Consider the following 18,730-nt stretch of genomic DNA (forward strand, 5'->3'; position numbering starts at 1 on the left):
TCATTATCTGGACATGAGATAAGAGAGAAATCCAGATAAATAGGGCATTGGTAACAATCATACCTTGAAAGTCGATTGAAAAAGAGCAATTCCGAAATATTTCTTAATGAATTTTACAGAAAAACTTCTTATGTGGTAGAGGTTAGTCTTTTAACGATATTTTTAGCGCCGTTAACGTCTTTTAACATCAAGAAGAGAATTCTTATTCATGGCAACTGTTCTGAGGAGTTACATATTTATAACATTTATAGTGTGCTGTATATCTTTTGCAATTCTCGTTACGTCCGTATCCACTACATCATGGGTAAACGCTCGTTTGCTATCCAATGCGGGTAACGAGGAAGATATCGTTAATTATGGACTCTTCATAGGAACATTAAAAAAGATTGCATTTGCCACGCCAAGCTATTACACCATTCATAGTGAGTAACTGACTATATATTTTTAGATTAACATAAAATGTTAAGACAAGTGAAAAACTGTCTTTTGAAATATATGATAATGTTAGGAAAAGTGGTTATTTCTTGGTCTTCAAGCATTTTTCTATTGCGTATGAATGTCCATGTGATTTAATTTCATTGGTAACAATAGATGTTTCTTTTGTTAAATTTCTCTATTTTGGCGAAATAAAGCTAATTCTAACAAATCAAATAGATATGAGTTTAGGAACTCATATATTATCGAATTCGTGCATATTTCAGGAAGAATATTAATACCATTTCCATAGAATTAATTTTTTTCGTAAAAAAGGAAACAGATCAGTGAAATAAAATCTGAAATTTTAAATTTTAAGAGACTAGAGCAGTATATTGCTTACATTTTTATTTTCCTAAAAATATCTAATCATCTTCCAAGATTTTGAAAAATTTGTATCGATTTGAAAAGACTCTTTCGCTCCTCGTAATTAATGGCCATAAAACAGGAGTTTTAAAATTAGACTACCAAGAAATACTAGTGAAACCGACATAAAGCTTTGAACCAAAATACATTTGAGGCGATTGTTTTCTCCTACCGTATAAATGATTTCATAACTTCTCACGGATAATGCCAGGCACATTTCAGAGAAGTTTAAATGGTTATCTTGCATGCTATTTGTGAAAAACAAGAAAGCACTGAAAAGCAAAAAACAATGTTTGTATCCACTAATTATTCCCTGCCTCCTCCATGTCTGGGAACTACGTTCTAGAGACTTCAGTGTTTATCTTCCATTGCGCGAGAGAACGTGTTTTGCCAATTCCATTACTCGGGACGAAAATATCCTGAAAGATTTCTGTACCTTACATCTTTAAGCACGTGGTGTCCTAATTTCACTGATTGCCCCAGGCACCGTGCAACCAGACATGATTATTATTTTAAAAAATAGATGATTCTATCGCCAAATCCACATTAGACGCATGGGAGAACCAAAATATAATTTTAAATAAAATATTTGTATAAGATGAACTTTTTGGTAATTAGAAGTCATTCCTACTCATTTTACTTTTTTCAATTAGTGGCGTGCATTCCAAAGGACAATGTTTGTGCATGGAGCTGCAAGAAATCGGCTGAAGAAAGGGAGGAGGAGATACAAAATTTGTATACGACAGCCAACGCGTCGTTCGGTTGCATCGAGAAGGATAGCAAAGGAATTAGAAACGTAGCCAGGAGTCCTTGGGATATTCCTAAGCCTTCCATCACGAACCTCATGTCTCCTACTGGTAAGTTTAACCTGAGGAGGATTATTTATTCTAATTCTCACTCCTAAATAAAACCAATAAAGCCCTATCATCTATCAGCACGAAGGTAAAACTACTCAGTCGTCCTAATTCAAACTGATATTATTTGAAATGCGTGCAATAAAATAAAGATATAAGAATAAAGAAGAGAATGGATTTCATTTTCGGCGTTGAAATATAATCAATTAGACAAAGGTTTCATTCCATTTCTAATTACCCTACAATATATGTTTTCTGCAGATTCGACACGGAATAAGACTTGCAGCGATGATAAGCAATGCAGTAAAAATGAAATGTGTAACAATGGAAAATGTTCCTGCAAACCGGGGTTTATATTTTCAATAAATTCCATGAAATGCCAATTAGGTGAGTAGCAATACTACTGTATATACTCTAGTAATAAACCCCTTTCATCGCAAATTCCTAGCAAACAGATTTAGAGGGAGGAAATATGCGATAGCTACTAAATCTTAAAAAGGCCATAGGAAACAATTACCATGGAAAAATAAAAACTATTGTGGCTTATGATAGTAATCAGAGTAATTAATATGTTCTTGAAAACCACAATCATATGAATCCACCTATTTATTACAACCATCACATAAGCATACATTTATTTTGGCGGCAAGAATTATAAAAAGGTCTTACAATTTTACGTGCTTAGGGGGCGACGTAGCCTAATGGGTAGAGTTCGGAGCATCGGCAATCTCGAAACTTTTGCATGTTTTTTTCATTTCAAAGTAGACAAAGAATCAATTAGGCCAAGTTCTCATTTGAAATTATGACCGGAGGGTATGAGTGACGCCTCCAGTCTCCCTCAGCCTAAACCAAGTTGAACAATTTTTCGAGGTGGCGCCGATCTTTCAAGGAAACCGCAGTCGACGTAGGGAAATGAATTGTCCCACACACGGATGCGTGAATTTGAACGTCGAAGGATCGATGAAAAGGGTTGATTACTGTGGTGTTTCGGTTATGCAAGCAAATTTTAAAGGACAGCAGTCCACGCAGGAAACACGGGACAGGCTGAGGACACAGCAGTTTTATCAGATGACCTAAATGCTATACTACGCCAGTGCGACACTTGGTAATTAACAATGAACTCAAAAATGAGCGTAGTCATATATTTGTGGAAAAAGAGCAATTCCCTCCCGAACTTCTAATGAATCGAGAACACCGACATGAACGTGTAGACTCGATTATATACTTCGGCGTTACCCTCACTCACGACCTCTCCTGGTTGAAACATAAACGGGGAGTATGTGGACAAGCTAACAAAAAAATAGGATTTATTAGAAGAGCACTAGTTTAATATGACGAAGAGGTCGAAGAGAAATGTTATCTTTCGCTGGTTAGGCCTCATTTAGAATATACTGCAAGTACGTATATGGGATCTTTACGAAGTTGGTTGGATTGGCCGAATTGGATCGCGTGCAGCGTAGAGTAGCTAGATTTATCAAGCGTTGTTATGATAAACTTAGCGTATCCAAAATATTAGAGGAGCTAGGCTGGGAATCACTCACAGAATTAAGGTTTAACTTCAGTATAAATTTAAGATTCAGGTGTGATGTGGTGGAATTGTTCCACAACAACAGACGAAGACTAATACAATCTTCCACTTAATAAAGATTTATTTTCTACTAGTTTTGATGTACTACATCATTTTCAAGTGAATCTCTCACTGTGCGGAGTCCATTATATATATATATATATATATATATATATATATATATATATATATATATATATATATATATATATATATATATATATATATATATATATATATATATATATATATATATAATTTATATCTATTAAATATAGGAGGTGGGGAAACCAGGGTGCCTCCACGTGCTGGGAGGGGTTGGGGGAGAGGCGAGTGGGAAAACCCGAAGCTCTTGAGGATAGGAGAAAAAACGGGTAAAAGTAGGGGGTGAAGATTGAGGGCTTGTAGAGGAAGAGGGAAAGACAAGGGAGTACAGAAAGTCCAGTTGGTTACGCTGAGACGGTCTTTTCCTCTCATCTGAATTCCTTATGGTATACTACCTTGATCAAAAAGTTCCCGGAATAACCACCGTGTGGCGCTCCCATCGTTCCGATTTGAGTTCTGTTTTTTTTTGTTAAATTGGTACATCTGTTGTTGATATTCCCTTTAAATCTTAGTGTCATAACTTGACATTTGCAAAAGTTACGTAGCCAAGAGTACATCTATCTCTGTGTGTGTTGGCGATTTTTTACAATTTCAGAAATGGATTTAAATTTGCAACAACGAACTTGTATTAAATTTTGCGTAAAAAACGGATTTAGTGGCGCACGGACGTTGGAAATGTTGGAAAAGTGTTTCGGCAACGATTCTCTAAAAAAAACGGTCGTTTACCAGTGGCACGAGCGGTTCAGAAGTGGTCGTGAGTCAATCGAAGATGATGAACGCAGTGGCAGACCATCGACATCGAAAGTCGGTGAAAAAATTGATAAAGTAAAAGAAATGTTGGTCAATAACCGCAAATTAACCATCAGAGAAATAGCGGAGGACTTGAACATTGCCTATGGATCCGCCCAAGACATTGTGGTTAATGATTTGGGTTTCCGTCGTGTAGCAGCAAAGTTGGTGCCAAAAGACCTCAATTTCATGCAAAAAAGAGACCGTGTTGACGTCGCAAAAGACATGATTTGCGAGGCTGAATCCGATCCCACATTCATCAAAAGGATCATTACTGGAGACGAGACGTGGGTTTATGAGTACGACACGCAATCCAGACATCAGGCAAGTGAATGGCGTTCACCAAATGAGCCGAGACCAAAAAAACCACGTCGTTTTCAGTCAAAAAAGAAGGCAATGCTGACGGTTTTCATGGATTACAACGGTGTAGTGCATCATGAATTTTTGCCAGAAGGCCAGACAGTAAACAAAGAGTATTATTTGGGCGTTATGAGACGTTTGCGTGAAGCAATTCGCCGAAAGAGACCAGAAATGTGGGCAGAAAACTCGTGGATTTTGCACCATGATAACGCACCGTCGCACAGTGCTATCAATTTTCGTAATTTTTTGACGAAAAATGCAACAAATACCATCCAACAGCCACCGAATTCACCTGATTTGGCTCCCTGTGACTTCTTTCTGTTCAATCGAGTTAAAAAACCATTACGGGGAACGCGTTTTAGCAGCCGAGAGGAAGTAATGGAAAAATCGCAGGAAGCACTGATGGACATACCGAAAACCGAATATAAAAAATGTTTCGAGGATTGGATCAAGCGCTGGCATAAGTGTGTTGCAGTCGATGGGGATTACTTTGAAGGGGACAATATAGATTTAGATGAATAAACTTGTATTTTTAATTTTCTGAATAAATTCCGGGAAATTTTTGATCAAAGTAGTATATCGTCCCGTATCCCCACGGTGTGTGGGGAAGGAGGATGGTGTCCTCTCCCTTCGGCGGCCCGCTGTTTGAGGGGCTGTTCTCAAGGAAGGTGCTGTCCGAGGGGTAGGATGGGGGAAGGTCCGTTCACGATAAGGGGAAAACCCCGGTTGTTCAACTGTTGGTCTTCGAGCTGTTGTAAGGCAGACATGTATGCATCGGAGTTGCACAGAGAGAGCTTCATCTGAAAATGATGTGGTGAATCGAAACTAGTCGTAAATAAATCTTTATTAGGTGGAAAATTGTAATAGTCTTCGTCTCTGTTATTAAATTACAGATTAAATTTTTTGCATACATTGTAAGTATACCTCTTTAGTAATGATGTTGAAATTGTATTATCACCCTCATCGTACTACGGTAGACGAGATAATGTCAATAAAATACAGAGGTTATGTGTTGAACATATAAATTTAAGATACCATTTTTTTCCACGAACGGTTAGGGAACAGAATAATATTGCCCGACCGCAGTAGGGGTGAAAAGTCGGGTCAAAATTGGTCTGGTGTGTACGATATTTACCCCCTGCCACACACCCTAGCGGTGGTTTGCAGAATACTAAAAAATACAAAACAAATATACCACTCTCCCCATGTGCTGACCTAACGCAGGTCACCTTTTAATATCAATGGCTTCAACTCTGTGAGTTATTAGTTGGCCATGGAGCCCTAATGGTAACGCGGCATCTGCACCACGGTTCTTATTATCTTGGATGCTTTCATCTTTGCCTTCTTCCAACAGTTCGGGGGTCCGTCGACAAAACATTCATCAATTTGGGTATATGGGCTTCCACTCTTACATCATTGATTTTGGCAATTGTGCTCGCTGGCGTTGCTGCTTTGGGAGCCGTGGTCAACATCGCCGCCAACCCGGTGCGCACCATTGCTGCCATACCAGGGCTTTACATCTGGAACGGCCTCGCTGGTAAGTGATATGCTAGCACATGGAAGGCTCAGCTTGAGTTGGCTCTAACCTGACCACCTGAATTAACAAACTATTTTCGATAACATCCTAAATATTGAGAATATTGTAATGCAATATGTAACTTTAGTGAGTCAATCTTCTCTTCGTGGAAGATGTGTATCCATAATAACCAGAGGACCACGTACTTTTTCACAGAATTTTATTATTTGGTGCGATGCGTTTAATCGTGATATGGCAGTTACCTGATGCTAATGAATCACGGTGAAACGCGTTGTACAAAATAGTAAACTTTTGTGAAAAGTACGTTCTTCTTAATATATTAGTTATTTATCAATTCTTGACTAGCATATATGTCAAATATTCGCTAATAGAAATGATATTATAATTACAAAAAGGGATATCCCGATGGGTATTAATTCATGATCGTTATGATGTGAGATACGTAATGGTGTAACCTAACTTCGACTCTAATCGTGATATATTTAGCGTTTCTTTTAAAGAAATCGACATTCTGTGATTATAACGCGGCCTTACGCGCGTAAAGATAATGCGAAGATATGTTGAATTTATAAATAATCCAATATCATGTGATTGCAATGATGATTTTGTCTAATTTTATTTCAAATAGTTCACCTGTTAAAACTACCTTGAATGTGAAATACGGCGGTGTCTTCAGATGGTGGAGAAATCTCTCAATAGTTCAATTTTTGTAATGCAATTCGTCGAAAATAACAATTGTTAATGCATACAGGCCTGTATTTAATTGCATTCATGTTATAAGAAAAGTTAGAGTTATTTGGTTATCGATTTTTCTTAACCTCTAGAATATTATTCCCAGTTAAAATTAATGTTGCAGAGAGATAGTACTCTTAAGAGCCCATGTTTAAAGTGTCAAAGTTAGGAAGAACGATGAAAAAAGGAGCATTAGGAGCCCATTTTTAGTCAACCCTATCGCAATCATGTATTTCAAAAATGCTATTGACACATCTGGTATAACTGGAATAATTGACCCTGAGGCCAGAGGCCACCCTCAGCGAAGTGCGCACGAGGGTACGAAGTGGCGTAAACAGCCTTGGATTTTGCAGAAAGAATTAGACTCCAGTGACGCCATCAATTGTTTCATAAGTTAACCGATCATGACTGATAAACGTGTCTCTGCTTCCGTGTCCAAGGTTCAATAAAGTGACACCGAACAATCATTCGGAAAAAATACAAGCTTCAAAAACATAGTTTACATAAAATCAATCATAACGAAATTAACAAATTGAGTAGCTTCAGGCGTGATGTGGTGGAAGTCGAACATAATGAATAACTGATTGAAGCACTTTTCCGCTTGATAAAATTTTTATTTTACGACCGGGTTTCGATGTATTGCATCGTCATACCACTTAAGAATAACTAATCGAAGCACTGATGATGATGTAATGCATCGAAACCCGGTCGTAAAATAAAAATTTTATCAAATGGAAAAGTGCTTCGATCAGTTATTCATAACGAAATTAATATTGATTGAAGGGTGCTAAATTGTAATAAACGCTCTCTTAATATTTTTGACTGGGCACTCAAATTATATCTAATGCCAATAAATCTAACAGATTCATTAGTCATCATGACAATCCACATTCAAAGCTCCCACACGGTTGAAAATAACCTATCTACATTTTATCTACAGTAGCAGAAGACCGATGAACCATTGCATGCGGTCAGAAAAAGTAGTGTCGCAATTGGCCGTACTCAAACTTTTCTTAGATGATTTCATGAGAATTTTGGTTGAAAATAATGTTTAATCTTTATTATGTTCTTTTTATTTTAAATTTAATTACTTCAGGATAAAAGAAATTGAGTGAAATTTCACATATTTTCACATTGAGTAATTACTCTGTACTTCTGCATTAACGTTTACTATTATTTGTAAATACTTTCACCACGAGGCGACATCATCATGCCCATAAGATTCTAATAATGGAAAATCATTTAAAAATAAAATTATAATGTTTGGAAAGGGTACGATTGGATGATTAATTGGGGCATTCTATGATTTATTTTCTGCGTGAAAGTATAACCATACAGAAATAGTTACTCCATGTAGGCATACATATGTAAAACTTAAGGATATTCTGTAATATCCCTCACTGGTTTCCTGAAGCAAAATTAATAATACAGTTGGAATTGCATTTGAAAAAGTATCTATTTCAACACTTTAACATTTAAAGTAAATATAACATTATTTTATTTATTTTTCACTCTTGATATTTTGGATAGGTACCTTAACTGCCATTAACGAGTTAATTAAGAAAATAGTAACGGGTCTGTTGGTGCAAGTGCGTCCCCGGCCCATAGTGTAACGCCTTCACCAGTGAAGCAATTGAATTCCAATGTTCTATTTTCTTGGCTCTCGCAAACATCTCTTCTTGAATGACCTCAGCCTTCTTCGCCATTCTGACTATGGTATTGTGGGGAGGTCACTTTGCCGCCTCTCTCGTGGATAGCATTGCGTTGAGGGAGACCATCACTGGAGAGTGCCACGTCGATACAGCGAGAGTTGGATTTTCATATTGGTAAGTATCGAAATTACCCCTACACTCAATTTTATACGGAAAATCTTTTTTCCGTTTAACATAAATAGATTTCTTGAAATATCAATAACGACTACCAGGTCTGAAAAATCTTACCCATCCGGAATTTTCATCTGCTTCTTTCATGCGTGAAAGATGGAATTATTATTATTTAAATTAATTAAATGTGCTGTGAAGGATTGTCGGCTACTACAAATCCTGAACGAGTTGAATCATGAGAATGTCCCATTGATTGGGTTCATGCATGGGTCAGTCTTAATACGTAGTGACCTTAACACTTGTCAGCTTCGGCAAAGTGTTCCTTTTTAAGCGCACCCAATGATTTGAGGGTAAATGCTGAAGATATCCCCGAAATTAAGGCATTATCGCATGAAAAACATGTTTTTTTCAGATTCATTACTTGCCATTGCAACCAATACCCAATATACTCAAGAACATCCCTGTCAAAGACATTTCAAAACTCATGAAAAATCTTAACGTTTTCCCCAGGCAAATTTTTATCTTTAGCTTCTTCCTGAATCCAATTAGTTTCGTTTTCGCAAATGTCTACACTGCATTTCAAAGGCAGGGCAACCCCACTCAAGTATCAAGATTTAGTTGACCGGAGTAATTTAAATTGGGAGAATGGCCGAGGACCTAAAATATGTTTCCATGAAAGTTTCCCATGATCACAAATTGCTTGATGAGACGCACTTATCAGAATTCATTTCATTTTTGAGGTTCTAAAAGCGATATATTTCCACATAAAAGGCTTCTCACACCGACCCATCTGTTTTGATGATTCAAGACACTGATAACACTCTAAACGCTATCTTCCTTCAAGTAGAGTGCTCGTTAGAAAAAGGGATGAAATTGTTTGAAATTACTCTTTTTAATCCTACCGACAGAGCACTTTTCTGGAGAGATTCTGATTCAAAATCCGGACTTAAATTTGGACCTAATATTCCGATTCCCATACGTGAAGAATACTCCAAGTGTAGTAGGGTATTCAAGAGGGCCGGATGCTCTTGTAAATGTGCAGAGAACGGGCTGAACTTTGGCGGATACACTCCAAAATGCCACCGATACACTATGTACCACCGATACACCTGTATGTGAGAAAAATTGTACTTTTAGGAGAAGACAAAATAGTTAAATATTTAAAAAGATCGCATAAGAGCGTGACCTTCAGGAGTGTATACGTTAATTTTGTCTTTATTTCACTTCAATATCTAAATTTCAGAAAAAAATATATAGTATCACAAAGTTTACATTAATGCGTAAAGATAAAAGTACTTTGTAAAATTTGACAATTAATAATAAGCACGGCACATGCTTATAATTAAATTACAACTAAGTCGTTATAACTTTCCATTTTAAGATGGAATTTCGCTATATCAAGGCATCCACATTTAAGGTCTAGTTTTAATTTTATCTAGCTTTATTATAAATGCTATTCATAACAAATCAATTAAAGCGAACTTACATTGCATTTCCAAAATTCACGCTAGATAAACAAAACCAAAACAACTTACAATAAACGCGAGAGTCATAAACTTCCTATAAGCCATTGGACATAGTTCGGTATTTACTGAACTAATTTAAAAGTGCTCCGTTAAAATAAGACTAAGATAGGATGCTGTTAGAGAGAAATAATAAAAGTCTAGAAGCCATCTCATATGCATACTTGGAGGATGCCTTCGAGTGGAACTAGGAGCCATAATTTTTCCAGTGAAACTTGAACTTCATTCCAGTGACCAACGATTAATGCACCAATTCCAGAAGAGCCAAGAGGTTACACTGACAATGAGAGGTATAGGAAAACTCGAGTTGATATAATATAGACGTAAGACAAGAATGCAACCTCTCAACGGCATTGTCTACATGCTCTGAAGGGTACTGTAAATGAAGCATAAGGATGGCCATCAAGGAATAGGAAAAGCTCTCAGTTGCCATTGCAACTAGTATAATGAACCTCTAAAGCCAAGGATCATGAATAAATTTTTCCTTTGACATATAATTAAAATCAGTTTGCGAGAAGCTAAAAGTAAGTGGGAGGAAGAGGGACGCTACTCTGAGAGGAGAGAAACTAGAGCAAGTGGAATCTTTCGTTTTCTTCGGAAGCAGTTTAATATGGAACGGAAGCAGCTCGATGGACATCAAGCGCAGAATAACTCAGCTGAGAAGTGGCTCATAGCAAAGAGGCAACCACTCAGCCCACTAAGCATACGATTAGAAATGAGGAAGGTCCTTGAGAGCAATCGTGTGGCTGGCTCTTGGTGCGTAAGAGGCGTAGACGTTTACTTAAGCAGAACCAGAGATGAATAGGAACCTTCGAAACCTGGTTCAGGATGTGGATGCTGAAGGTCAAATGAGCAGATAATGTGATAAATAAGGAAATATGCAAGTTAATAAAGAGAGAAAGTCCATGTGGAATGCTATACAGTAAAGAAAACCAGACGGATTGGACTCACCTTGGGATGCGATGTATTTGCTAGGAGCATAACGTCAAGGAAAAATACGGAATACCTGCATCTAAAAGATAACCCGAAAACCACCGCAGGAGTTTTTGGTAGAAGTTTCTGCGACCCAATCGAGGAAAGGGGACGAAAAAAGTCTTTGAATGGAAGATATGCATTCGATTGTTACTATTTCTTATTTGCGCTTTGATTCCAAAGTATGCGAGGGGAAAACGAATCCTGTTATAATAGAATCCTGTTTTATCACCTTTCTAAATTCACTCTCTAAAATATAAATTACCAAGAGGAAAATCTATGGACAAACATCAGAGCATATAAGTTGATATAGATAGATGGATAGATAAACGTCTTTATTTGGGAGAAATGGACACCATTAAGTCCCTTCTTCCATTTGACCCTTCGTCAAGTACATAACAATGATAATAATAAGACGACACAAAGAGTGATATCATAAGAAAAGAATGGTAAAGTCATGTATATAATAAAATAAATAAGCACAAGATGTTATTTCGTGGGAAAACCAGAGGGAGTTCAGACATGAAGACCCTAGTAAAAACCCACACAGTAAAACAACTACAAAGAGGGGAGGTGCGAAAAACCTGCGAAAATCCTTATGTATAGAGAGATAAATAAAAGATAGATAATAGAACGTGAATGTCATATTTACAAAAGTTAAGTATTACTATTCAGAAAGAAGCCAATGCAGTTGACAAATAAATAACTGTCAGCTACAATTTTATCATGATCAGTAAGAAAAAAGTTTTATTATGTGAGTTTATTTAGGATTAATAAGATAAATCAATCATAAATACGTCAGTGAAAATTATAGTTGTACTAAATAACTAACTAAAATTTATTTGATCTACAAAAATATATAATATAATATATAATTTCATTACACTCAACGTTACACGATATGTTCATGTCCAAAGCCGCTTTTTTAAACCGTGATTTGATGTTATTTTTATAAGATAGGGATACCACATAGAAAAATTCGGGTTTCACTATCCACCAGCAAAGTTCCTCTTCGTTCTCTGGACCTACGGAAACGCGTATTTATGAATCCTCGCTGAAAAGTGTTCCTATAGTATTTCTTTACATATTTTTGGCCACTCATCAATGACGCTTGTTAAAATATACTTTCGGACAATATTCTTTCCTGGCGTTTCCGGAATAATGTCTCAAATACGGGTTTACATCGAAACAAAAGTGGAAATAAATAATATTCTGCCCCTATGACCACGATGGTGCTATGCATGTATTATTCCTTCGCAGCCTTGACACTTCTAGTGAGAGAGCAGCTCTTGCGTTTAGTTGGTAATAGTCTGCTTCCTTTTTTCAAGTCTTCCAATATTTGCTTCTCATTTCATCTCTTTTTTTATTTATAGCGTCGGCACTTATTATCATTATACTCAAGTGTTGACCTTCCCAAAAGATATGACCTCTTATTCCGTTTTTCTCGAATGCCTGATGTCAATGATCAACCTTCTTTTATCATCCGCTTTTTTCCCATGAACACTTCCTTCGTATGAGGCTTTTGATAATATAAGTGGAGCTGCTGGGCGATGGGTTCTACACCTGACATGATTCATGAGAAAAGATAAAACGTACGGAGTAGCCAAGTCCTGCATCATTATCTTCTAGATCGAAATGTAAGGCTACAAGTATGAACAACTCAACCCGATGGACGATCCAATGTATTTCAGCTTTTATTCTCACCACATTCAAAAGAGAATTAAATGCCGCCGAAATAGATCTGCATTTCAAGGAGTCAAACTATGTTCGCGGAGTAGAAGCAGATTAAAAAATCAAGTCAGCGCAATATTCGGCTATAATCAAAATTGACTAAATCAAGATTCAACCAAAAAATAGCGACTTTTTCCTGGGCTATGTAGTATAAATTGATTTCGGATTTTGGTGATCTTGCTATTTATCTTAAGGGACTAAAGATCAAACAGACACCACACCCACAACAGGATCCAAATTCGCAAAGCTTGAATTTTCAGTCTCGTGTGATTTCGATCGAGGTGACCCTCCCCGCTTCCATCGTACGATAATGTAATGCATTGCATTACTCATCCTCATAGCCTCTGTAACTTTTGGTACCGCGTTCCAATTTCGCAAATGAACGCGCGAGTTGCGTAAGTTCCAGAAATATTTATGCTTTTTGTTTTTTCAATCCATAAAAGTAATAGTAATTCAAATGAGAATAAATCGTCTGAGAATGATTAGTGAACTTTGAAGCTATTTCAGCATTTCTATTTAAAGTTAAATATATTTTGTCGACAGAGTTGCTCTTTTTATGATACATACCCAATACCACTGCTTATAAAATAAGGCAAATATAGTTTCATTTATTTAATTCAGATACTACCCCACCTCCAGGAATTGCGTTCGACGTTAGCTAAATTTTTTGGAAAAATCCTGTCCCCTTCACTCTCACCGCAAGGCAGCCAACGCTCGCGTTGCCGACCTTGGGTGTGGCTTTGTAGACTCTCACCGACCCCTGTGCGTTATCGTTTCTGAATAAAGAAAAGATTGAATAGATCAACGAACTAGAAACTTGATTGAGTATGAAACTGAGAGCGTGCACATTCCATAAGTGGACAGTTGGTCGTTTTTGGAGTATATGGATCACAAATTTAGAAGTTACGGCGACAGAAGCACTAAAAGCCAACAGCCTCCGAAAGAAGGTGGGAGGCAAATAAAAACTTTCATCTGGAGTTTTCGTCATGCCCTTTTACTGAAGAAATTTTCTAAAATTTTATTCAAAGCCTGTTTTTCATCATACCTATTGGGTTAGAACTTTAGAATGGAGCGTGGTTCTGTTCGGTGCGGAAACATGGGCGTTGAAGCAAAGGTGGTTGTAGTAGATTGTCCTTTTAAGATGTGGTTGTGTTGAAGATTGTAAACGGTAAATTAGACGGAAAACAAGCGAAGAATTTCTGGCCATGGCGTTCAAAGAGAGAGAGTTTTTTAGAGTAATCCAAAGGAGGCAGCAAAGGTTGATACGGAGCATTTTAATTGACGATGGAGTGTTCAAAACTGCGATAGAGGGGGGAGCGTCAGATAGTGAGGTAGGCGGAGGAAAAGAATAGGTACACATATATTGAACGGAATTAAGAGAGGTATTTTTTTTGGTTATGCACCCTGCAGGTTACCACTAGGGTGTGTGGCAGGGGGTGAATACACACCAGAATTATTTTTACCTGAACATGACCCTACCGCGGTCGGACGATGTAATTATGATCCCCTATCGTTCGTGGAAAAAATTACATCTTAAATCTATCTGTTCTACACTTGATCTCTCTAATTTTATTAGCATGATCTCTCCTAGCGTAGTACGATCGGAGTAATAATACATTTTCAACATCACGGCTAAAGAAACTCCCTTCCAATTTATAAAAGAGCTTCAATCCGTACTTTACCCTTCGCCCCGTGAGTGATTCCCAGCCTAGCTGCTCTAATGTCTTGGATACGCTATTAAGTTTATCATAACAACGTTTTACAAATCTAGCTCATCTACGCTGCACGCGATCCAATAATCCAACTTCGTGAGGATCCCATATACTTGCAGCATATTCTAAATTAGGCCTAACCAACGACAGATAACATTCTCTTTGATTTTTTCATCACTTTTACCCAGTACTCTTCTGATTAATCCTAATTTTTTGTTAGCTTGTCCACATATTCCCCGTATGTGTTTCACCCAGGAGAGATCGTGAGTGAGGGTAACGCCTGGGTATTTATTTGAGTCTACACTTTCCATTTCAGTGTTCCCAACGCAGTAGGCGTTCGGGAGGGATTTGCTCCTTTTCCAAAAATTTATGACTATGCACTTTTTTAAGTTTAATTCTAATTGCCAAGTCTCACGCCATCGTTGTATAGCATTAAGGTCGTCTGATAAAGCTGATGTGTCCTCAGGATCACGGATATCACGGTAAACCACTGCATCGTCGGCACACAAACGTATTTTACTGCGGATTCGATGTTCTTTAAGTAGAGTAGGAATTAAAGAGGTCCGATGACACTTCCCTGGGGAACACCTGAAGCAACTTCTACTGCATATGAGCTAACTCCATCTATCACTACTCTTTGTACTCGACCATTTAAAAAGTCTATCATCCAACCCCCGTAATTTTTATCTATGCCATATGCTTCTAGCTTTGCGGGTAGTTCACTATGAGGTACTTTGTCTAAGGCTTTCTTAAAATCTAGAAAAATCGTGTCCACTGAAACATCGCTCTCTCCCGAATGAAGAATATCGTGAACAAAAAGCGCAAGTTGTGTCTCGCAGGATCTACGTACCTTTTCTGAAACCGTGCTCATTTTTCAAAAATAACTCCTGAATAACGAGGTGTCTCATGATCGAACAAGCAACTATATGTTCCATAACATTGTACGAAATGTATGTGAGGTAAATAGGTCTATAATTGCTCGGTTCCTCCTTGTCTCCGTTTTTAAATATTGGGGTCACGTTACCCGTTTTCCAATCTCTGGGAACCTTGTGATCAACCGGCGACTTCTAAAATATTATTTCTATACACGGCGCAATTTCCGAAGCTAGATCCTTAAATATATAAGCGGGTATTTCATTGGGCCCGGAGGATTTATTGGGCTAAATATTTTTGAGGAAACATCCTATTCCATTATATGAGATTTCAATTTTGGGCATCGGTTGACCGGCACGATTTGGGAAGCTATCGGAGGTATTCTGTGAGATATTTGGTGAAGACGCTTTGTAAAAAGGAATTTAATCAGTTAGTCTTTTCTAAAATGTTTGTTACCCTTTCGCTTTTATCGATTTTGAGTCAATTATCCGCTGACATATTTCCCTGAACCTCTCTGACGTGCGACCAAAAAGCACAATGAATTTTCTTTTTCAAATTTTCCACTAATCTTTTCGTTTTGAATTCGCTTAACGCTTTCCGTAATTCCTTCTTGGTATTCACCCTAGATATCATATAATCATAAGTGATATCATTCCTTTTTTCAACGGAGATATCACCCTTAATATTTTTCATCTTGGCATGACATAGCCTTTGACGTCGCAAAGGAAGTACTAATGCGGAATTGAAGTAGAGTGAATGCAGTGGAGCATTGGGTGTTCATTTGGGTTTGATGCCAGGTTGTCTTGTTTGGCGAAGCTAAGGAAAGTAGGGATTTTTATTATTATTACGTATTATTGTGCAATTCACCACTAGGGTGTGTTGTAGGGAGTGATCACACACAAGACTACTATTTATCCAAAATACTTTTCCCCCCAAGCTTCTTCGGACAACGTTATTATGATCCCTAATAATATCAATGTCCATCCAAAACCTAACTTAAATGGGAGACAACCAAATAATAACAATTGGTCAGGTTACAAAAGTGTACATGTGTTTCGGAAAGTTATTCCCAGTGGTTTTATCCTCCGATCACCTATAATCTATCACTGATTCTAAAATAAGTCCTATTTCAACTGTTTTATGGAAAAATATGGGTGTCATTAAGCAGTATTTTGGCAGTCAACCGAGAAATTCTGCCTTCGGTTCAGCTTTTATGAACAATTTGTGCAAACCATACAGACACTTTGTTTTGCGTTGAAAATTATTTGATAGGTAAATACGAACTTACATCCGTTTCTTAATCATGAAATTACTTTGCGCAATCAAAATTGTTCGCAATGTTATGATGCACCTACATACATGCGTTCGCCTCGAGTGTGCAGAAGTGTTAACACACACCCTCTCGTAGGGAAAGGTCTTTCAGAGAAGAAGGGAAGTAAAAAGAATTGAAGGCTAAAAGATAAAGGAAATAAAATGCAAAGAGTGTGAACACAAAGTTTGTGATTTGTCAGAGGCAATCCCACCCCCACAGGTCGTAAATATATTCACTTAAATTATACGTACCTATCCTCTTTTCAACACTTGGATACTTGTAAGTGAGCGAGGCATCATTCCGAAATGATCGGAATTTAATGAGTGAGTGTTGCCGATAGTGAGATGAGAGACATCAGGTAGCAATGATGATCACATTTCCCGGGGTAATTGGTTGCATAAGCCAGGAACGGAAAATTTCCTTCTACGCTCAGTTAATAACGACTTAATCAGAGCGATGCCCAATTTAATTTATTTTTTTGGTGATTTCAGGTTGATTCTGGCGTCTGCGTTGCTTCATTTGGCCAACATCGGCATTCTTTTATTCCGCCGAGTAATGCTACTAAGAATACCGGAGCCGCCTAAGGTCACGCCTGCGGAAGACACCGATGGAACGCTATTCCTGTACTAAATGAAGAAATTCTTCGAAATAATTTACAGTAGACTCTAAAACTTTTATATTTATTTTTCGTGTATTTTGAAATAGGATATTATTTATGTATTTGAAATGGCGCATAAGGAAAATTGTCCATTGTGCGATATTGATACGTGTAATTTATGTGGACGACTTAGAGTAAATTTTTTAAATTAGTTTATCTAGTCAATTCCTCTTCCATCACATCTATCGAAATATGTAACTCATTCCGAACGCGAAAACGGGGAAAGATAAAATTAAGGTTATGAGTAGTGTAATTGAAGTGAAAAAAGTCATAAGGGACTTCTCATCATGTATCATGTTTTAATGCTTCTCTCTGAATGTTAAAATTGCTTGTTTGCTTGTCCATGGAATGCGAGAAGTGATACGGAGTTGACGAACTTGATTTGCACCTCGACCAAAATATCAGTTTTATTCTTCTACGGTGTCGCTGGCCTTGGCAATTGAAAAAAAAATAGCTCAGGCAAATCGTGCCCACCTTTCTAAACCCCCGTTATCACATCAAGTCCTCATTTCTATTAAAACATAGATAAAACATAGAAAAATTAAACTGCTTATGTTGAGGTCATCATGAAATGAAAATAGGAGTGTAATGGAAAGGCTACCATAATTATTTTCAGGCAAGGACAAAATTAGAATATTTAAACGTTTCCGCCTATACTGTCTTCTTCAAATGTTTATTTACCAATCTGTGTCTAACATGGCCAGATTCGTAATGGGCTAATACTTTCAGGAAACTAACACATAGATAACGAATGACGGTCCTTTTAAAAATGCGTGCCCATCATGCGATTTCGCAAATAGAGTCGTGATAAATAAAACCATTATTATCGGCCGCGTTAGAAGCCGCTTGAATGGCATTTACGCAATGTGACGAAGAAATGTTCACTGAGTGGTGGAATGATAAGCCATATAGATATCATGATGAGGAAGGCGTGGAAAATTCATTCCTCATATACTCAAAGCAAGATGATAAAAAAATAATATCCTCCCAAATCATAATGAACGGAAAGATAAAAATGCATTAAGATTTCTTTCCTTTTTGTAAAACAATAGCAATCCTTTGTTATGCATATAGGGCAGGCTTGAATCGCACCGATTAACATTTCCTGGTATATTAATTGGCACGGCACCCATTGGCATTTCATGGCATAAATGCAGTAGAGGTTACTTCAGGTGCTCCCTAGGGAAGTGTCATCGGACATCTTTTATTCCTACTCTACTTAAAGAACATCGAATCCGCAGTAAAATACGTTTGTGTGCCGACGATGCAGTGGTTTACCGTGATATCCGTCATCCTGAGGACACCGCAGCTTTATGAAATGAACTTAATGCTATACGGCCGC

At 37.4% G+C, this 18,730-nt stretch overlaps 1 protein-coding gene across 1 annotated transcript; it reads left to right on the forward strand.

The window, feature by feature from the left end:
• The first annotated feature begins 208 nt into the window (after positions 1-208).
• Positions 209-17,360, forward strand: LOC139688120 (uncharacterized). The gene is made up of 5 exons (XM_071585547.1): positions 209-422; positions 1,494-1,697; positions 5,870-6,052; positions 8,478-8,610; positions 17,222-17,360. Exons 1-5 carry the CDS (start codon positions 209-211, stop codon positions 17,358-17,360), a joined length of 873 nt encoding a protein of 290 aa, XP_071441648.1.
• The last annotated feature ends 1,370 nt before the right edge of the window (positions 17,361-18,730 follow it).

This window comes from Hetaerina americana, unplaced genomic scaffold (genome assembly GCF_022747635.1).
Source record: "Hetaerina americana unplaced genomic scaffold, ioHetAmer1.1.p SCAF_2, whole genome shotgun sequence".
NCBI classification, from domain to species: Eukaryota; Metazoa; Arthropoda; class Insecta; order Odonata; family Calopterygidae; genus Hetaerina; species Hetaerina americana.

What these genes read in the sequence shown, in the direction of transcription:
- LOC139688120 (XM_071585547.1), top strand. Translation starts at nt 209, where the DNA reads ATGGCAACTGTTCTGAGGAGTTACATATTTATAACATTTATAGTGTGC. An exon ending in GAACCTCATGTCTCCTACTG is followed by an intron (nt 1,698 to 5,869) that starts GTAAGTTTAACC and finishes TTCTTCCAACAG; the next exon opens with TTCGGGGGTCCGTCGACAAA. An exon ending in AGAGTTGGATTTTCATATTG is followed by an intron (nt 8,611 to 17,221) that starts GTAAGTATCGAA and finishes TGGTGATTTCAG; the next exon opens with GTTGATTCTGGCGTCTGCGT.